This window comes from Nicotiana tabacum, chromosome 7 (assembly GCF_000715075.1).
Source record: "Nicotiana tabacum cultivar K326 chromosome 7, ASM71507v2, whole genome shotgun sequence".
Lineage (NCBI taxonomy): Eukaryota > Viridiplantae > Streptophyta > Magnoliopsida > Solanales > Solanaceae > Nicotiana > Nicotiana tabacum.
The window spans coordinates 157,729,323-157,735,520 of record NC_134086.1 but is presented as its reverse complement, the minus strand read 5'-3'; the positions used below and the strand labels follow the sequence as shown (position 1 = coordinate 157,735,520).

Here is a 6,198-nt window from a genome sequence, read left to right as displayed (position 1 = left end):
ATCCGCCCCTGAGAATGTTGGAAGCTGAGGCGATTTCTTTTCCAGTTTTTGTTTTTTTCTAAGAAAAAAATAAAACAAGAAAATTCTCAACTCTATAGTTGTTTCCAACGAACCCTGCAACTCTTTTTCTTGATTTTTGGCTGTCAATTATAAAAAGCAACATTTTTTTTTTGGTTGTGACCATGGACTACACGGCGAAAGAGAGCTTCCCATTCACAGCACATTTCTATTACTCCTAATTTAAGTAATGTACTTCAGTGGTAACCGTGTAGAAAAAGTTGATGTCCCTAATTACGGTTAATTAATTAGGAAGCGTTTTCAATGAAATTTCTCAAGCTTTAGTTGAAAGACTTAATTAAATAAATTTCATAATCCCTTCCGCAAAATAATAATAATAATAATAATAATAATAATAATAATAATAATAATAATAATAATAATAATAAGATAATCCCGATGGATTTGTGATTTTTATCATATATGTCATTGTTGCTCTTAAGAAATATAGCATAAATAAAAAACAAAGTCTTTTGTAGTTAACATTTATAACGATATAAGTGGACTGGCCGTTGAGATATTCTAGTAATTTTTGTTGGAAAAAAAGAAGAAGTTAATTGAAATATAAAGCTGAACATAAGGCGAAAACAAGAGTAGATAACAACTAACTTTCCTTCCTTCTCCAACAGAGTTGATACTCATTCCCTTATCCATTTAAGTATTCTTACTTGATGCATACGTTAAATCAGTGAATATATAATATTTACTTTTTTCATATACATATTTATCACTTAGTATAAATATCGGATACAAATAATTTTTATCGAATATACATGAAGCTTAAACAAAGTGTGTACTATATTACAAAGCAAATGAGTATAATATTTAATATATTAAATAGTTACATAATAAGTGATTTAATTATATATATAAAAATATTTATTCTATCGTCAATACATAAACATTAACACCAATATATAATTACATTAAAAGTAACCTGAATATATAATATTCTTACATTGAAGTTAAGCCCTCTTTTCTTTTCTTTTTTCCTTTCTGATTTCAGCAAACATTATTGTTGACCAAAATTAGTAATAAAGAGTCCGTTTTACCCCGTCAAACGCGTGCGGCAAAATTGAACCGTAAGAGACTAGGAAAGCATTATTATGGGAAGCAACGTCACTCTTTCTGTCTCCTTTCTCTCCCCCTTCCTCTAACTTCTCCATATATACACAACCTCCTCTCCATTAATTCTCTATTCCAACCTTCTGCTACTTTCTTTCAGAGGCTTCTACTACTATTCTCTTTAACACAATGAAGCCATCATCATCGTTGTCGCGGGCGTTAGAAATCACAGTGATTTCCGGGGAGAATCTCCGACAGAACAGGACGCAATGGGTGAAGAAGAACGCTTTCGTAAATATCAAAACAGATTCGAGCAGCAACATTCAAACAACAAGGATGGATAAAGAAGGTGGAAATTTTCCTATGTGGAACGAGAAATTGATCGTTAATATGCCCATGCATGCTCGTTATCTGACGGTTGAGGTTCAATGCAAGACTTCTTCAGGTATCAAAACAATTGGAATTGCAAGAGTTCCGACGTCGGATTTCATTGGTGGATTCTTGCCGGAAGATTATCTGCACTTGTTGAGTTATAGGCTTAGGGATGAAAAGGGTGAGAAGAATGGGATTATTAATTTCTCCGTCAAGGTCAAGAATGCACAGTCGTACACTGCCGGTTGCGCCACCGCTTATTCGCAGCAGTGGATGGCAACTCCGGTGGCTATGGGAAGTAATGCTTCTGGTGGGGTTGTGACGGGTATTCCCGTTTATCCCGGGAGTTATTAGGTTTAATTTGGAGAACTTTAATTCTCTTTTATTTCTTTAATTGATCGAAATTGAATTTGTATATTGTACAGGTTTTAGATGAATACCAAAGATGCAAATATTAATAACCAAGATTTACTTGACTTTCGTAACCATTTTTGTGAGAATAGATTAAGGAATAGAAATGATCGACAAAGAAAAAAAGAGATAACTGACAATCACTCCCTAGAATCAAGGCTCAAAACTTGTAGAAAAAGGCAAAATATAATAGGTATGTATTTCGGTAACAATCGTAACTTGCCCTTACAAATGGGATTTTTGTCTTTATATAAGAGCATATAATTATACCAATTCCCACACTTAATTTGGGTTTAGTAATAGTATTAATTGCATTGATTGCCCGTTACCATAGGTAGTCGGCACATAATAACTAAAGATTCCTTGTAACTGCTCTGATTTTCTTTATTTACTTCTGGTTCTTGCATCTTCCCTTCTTTGCAACCTTCATTCATTTCACTCATGTTTCTTCTTTGATAGTTGTTAGGTCCGGTTCTTTTCTCGGTTCTTTTCTCTACATTACCCGTGGATGTTTCTCTCGTAACTTTCCTGCATTCTTAATTCACCTAATTGAGAGTGCCATTTGTCGCTATATCGATGCTTCACACATCACGCCTTGTCAGCTTGGTGACAATCTACGTGTCATGTCTTTTTTCAACCAATAAATTTATTTTATTGAAAGAAAAATATGTCTTTTTTTCACCAATAAATTTATTTATTGAAAGAAAAATATGTTGCGTTTGTTAATTTGATTACGAATAATTATGACATTTATTTGTTTGCATGTCGTATAATCTCAATTAGAGTGGTCATCAGTGATTTTTTTACCGGGTCGATTTGGGTTGTAACCCAAACTGACTTATCTCTGAAACGGGTCAAATTGGGTCACTCAACGGGTCAGTTTATCAACCCGTAACTTTCCTGACTTTCATCTAGTTGTCTTCTAAGACAAAACCAAACTTCTCCTAAATGCCTATATTTTATTATAACATATTTAATTGTATTTTAAAGTTTCCCATTTGTAACATAATCTTGTCCTAAATGCCTTTAGAGATGATGTTTTCTTTCATAAAATTTCTTTTAGGTAAATAATTGCACTATATATTAAAATCATACAACTTGTAATTTCTTAGGCGTTTTTAAACTTTTGTGAAATTGATTTGGAGAATTCTTTATAGATTAATGCATGATTCATGAAGATATGAAGAAAAAAATATATACATTCTGCAAGCTAGCCGATATATTTATGTAAGGTAATAATTATAATATTAGTTTTTACTAAATTATTATTCACTAGTTTACATTTTTTTAAAGTTGTAGACTTTGTTTTAGAGAAAGACTTTTTGTCATGAAAAAGTTAAAGCAGAAATTATGCTGCCCTTTTGACTAAATTTAGATCTTTTTGATTGTTATTAAAAGATAACATAACCTGTTATAAAATAAAAGCAATTTAGTAAAACATGAACAAGAAATAAAAGCAAGTTAGTAAAACATGAACAAGAAATAGAGATAGAGAGAAGGAAGAGATTTTCTTCTTCAATTGTGTGTATTTTCATATCTATTACAAGGCCTTTATATAGACATGAAAAGTGAAGAAAATATATCATGGAATATGTCATTGAAAATAGAAAATATGTTATTGAATATGTCATTAAGCATTTGACATGAAGATCATCGAGAAAGAGTAGACATCCACCATAATATGATATTTATCATAACACTTCCCCTTGGATATCCATAAATAATGTGCCTCGTTAAAACCTTATTAGAAAAAAACCCTATGGGAAAAAATCCTAATGAAGGAAAAAGAGTACACATATTTAGAAATACGCCTTTTGGTTGCCTCGTTAAAAACCTTGCAAGGAAAAACCCAGTGAGACAAAACCTTGTAAGGGAAAAAGAGTACAACGCATATTAACTCCCTCTGATGAGAGCATCAATTCACATTCTTGATTATTCACATCCCAATCTTGTAACTAATTTCTTTAAAGTTGACATTGGTAGAGATTTGGTGAACAAATCAGCCATATTATCACTTGAACGAATCTGTTTCACATTGATATCACCATTCTTTTGAAGATCATGTATGAAAAATAACTTCGGTAAAATGTGTTTTGTCCTAGCTCATTTTTATGAATCCTCCATTTAATTGGGCTATGCATGCTGTATTATCTTCATAAAAAATTGTGGGTAGTTTGTAACACTTCAAACCACATTTGTCTTGAATAATATGTATTATAGACCTTAACCATACACATTCTCGACTTTCTTCATGAATAGCAATTATCTCAGCATGATTAGATAAAGTAGCCACGATTGATTGCTTAGTCGATCGCCAAAATATGGCAGTGCCTCCATATGTAAACACATAGCATGTTTGAGATCAAGCCTTGTGTGTGTCAGATAAATACCCCACATCGGCATAACCAACAAGATCGGGATTGCAATCATTACCATAAAATAAGCCCATTAGATAACACAATTTGTGTTTGATTTCACTCCAATGTCTCCTTGTAGAAGCAGAGCTATATCTTGCTTAGACATTAACTGAAAACGTTATGTCACGCCTTATAATGTTAGCAAGATACATTAGTGCATTAATTGCACTAAGATATGGTACTTTAGGACCAACAAGTTCTTCATTATTTTCATGAGGTCGGAATTGATCTTTATTTATATTGAGTGATCTCACAACCATCAGGGTACTAAATGGATGTACTTTATCCATATAAAATCGCTTTAAAATCTTTTCAATGTATGCTGATTGTATATTGGGAAAAATTGAGTTTACATATTAAAGTGGTATAAAGATGACGTGTCATGACACGTAGACTGGTCAAAGAGTTATGATTGGCAAAGAAGCACGAGTTGCAACAGATACAAGCAGAGGTAAAGGAAGAGGCACGAGCGGTTATTCAAAAAACTCACGCCCGTACCTATTTAAGTCTAAGAATCAAGGGGAATGAATATGACAGTTCATGGGAGTACAGATACAGTATTTAATGAACCTTCAATACTAAAAACGTTAGAGAATCTGTATTAAATACAATGATTATGTAACGTAGCATTTAATGTCTTTAATTGCCCATAATGGCCTTATTATGACAAAGGCAAAATGCATATCTCCAAAGTAGCTATAAAAGGGAGAGAACGAATCAATTGTAACGACACGAAATACTATCTGAATATACTGGCTTACTTGTTTTCTTCTGATTATATCATTGCTAGTAAAATTACTTTCTTCTATACTTTCTTTGATTATCAGTAACCCGAGTTCTTCTAAATTATCGCTTTGACCGAAATCCCACTTTTTGGTTAAACAAATTGGTTCTGTTACCGGGAATCTGATAATCTATTCGTTCTCAGCCTAACTTTCTTATTACATCAGTCATGTCAAACGTTAATGACAACACCCAAGGAAACCAAGAAAATCATCAAATCCAAAGGAATCCTCAAGATGAGCAGTCCCCGAACCCTTCTCAGCAAAACTCCTCTCGACGGTCTCGAGAAGGCACTCCTGATGGATCTCATGCAAAAGGGAATGATCAATTTGAAAATGTTGAAGCTATCGATGAAGCTTTGCAAAAACTAATTGCTGAACAGGTCAATAAAGCTCTTGAGGCCTTTGCTAGCCAGTTACTAGCTGCACCACCCACACACACTCCAAATAACAACACTTTGGAGAACCCTCGTTCTAGGCTTGTTAATTCAGGAAGTGGTAGAACCCCCAACAAATCACAAGAGGGAGTACCGGGTAACTTAGTCAATTCTAATTTACAAAATTTAGTACTAATATTGCAGAAACAGCTCAAGGAGCAAAGTGACCGCATAGAGCAAATACCTGGGGTGCCACCCGTAATCAAAGCGATAGATATGGATAAATATTTACAACAACCCTGGAAGCCAAGTGCTGCTCCCCTCCCAATTCCAAAGAAATTTAAAATGCCTGATATTCCAAAATACGATGGAACAACTGATCCACGAGACCACGTGACTGCATTCACAACAGGTGTCAAAGGCAATGACTTGACCAAATAGGAGATTGAATCAGTATTGGTCAAGAAATTCGGTGAAACACTCACTAAGGGTGCATTAACATGGTATTCTCTTTTACCCGAAAATTCTATAAATTCTTTTGCTGAGCTTGCAGATTCTTTCATAAAAGCACACTTAGGAGCTCAAAAAGTCGAAAAAAGAATGGAAGATATTTTCAAATCAAGCAAGGGGACTCAGAATTGCTGAGAGAGTTCGTGGACAGATTCCAACGTAAAAGAATGACATTACCGCGTGTACCTGACAATTGGGCCGTTATAG

The 6,198-nt window shown here is 33.8% G+C and overlaps 1 protein-coding gene across 1 annotated transcript; it reads left to right on the top strand.

Moving 5' to 3' along the window:
* The first annotated feature begins 1,244 nt into the window (after positions 1–1,244).
* On the top strand, positions 1,245–1,961 carry LOC107789022 (BON1-associated protein 2-like). The gene has a single exon (XM_016610788.2). The coding sequence runs from the start codon at positions 1,312–1,314 to the stop codon at positions 1,846–1,848; it is 537 nt and encodes a 178-aa protein (XP_016466274.1). The 5' UTR covers positions 1,245–1,311; the 3' UTR covers positions 1,849–1,961.
* Positions 1,962–6,198: the final 4,237 nt, after the last annotated feature.

Excerpts from the sequence above, each read along its gene's own strand:
- LOC107789022 (XM_016610788.2), top strand. The coding sequence starts at position 1,312 with ATGAAGCCATCATCATCGTTGTCGCGGGCGTTAGAAATCACAGTGATT.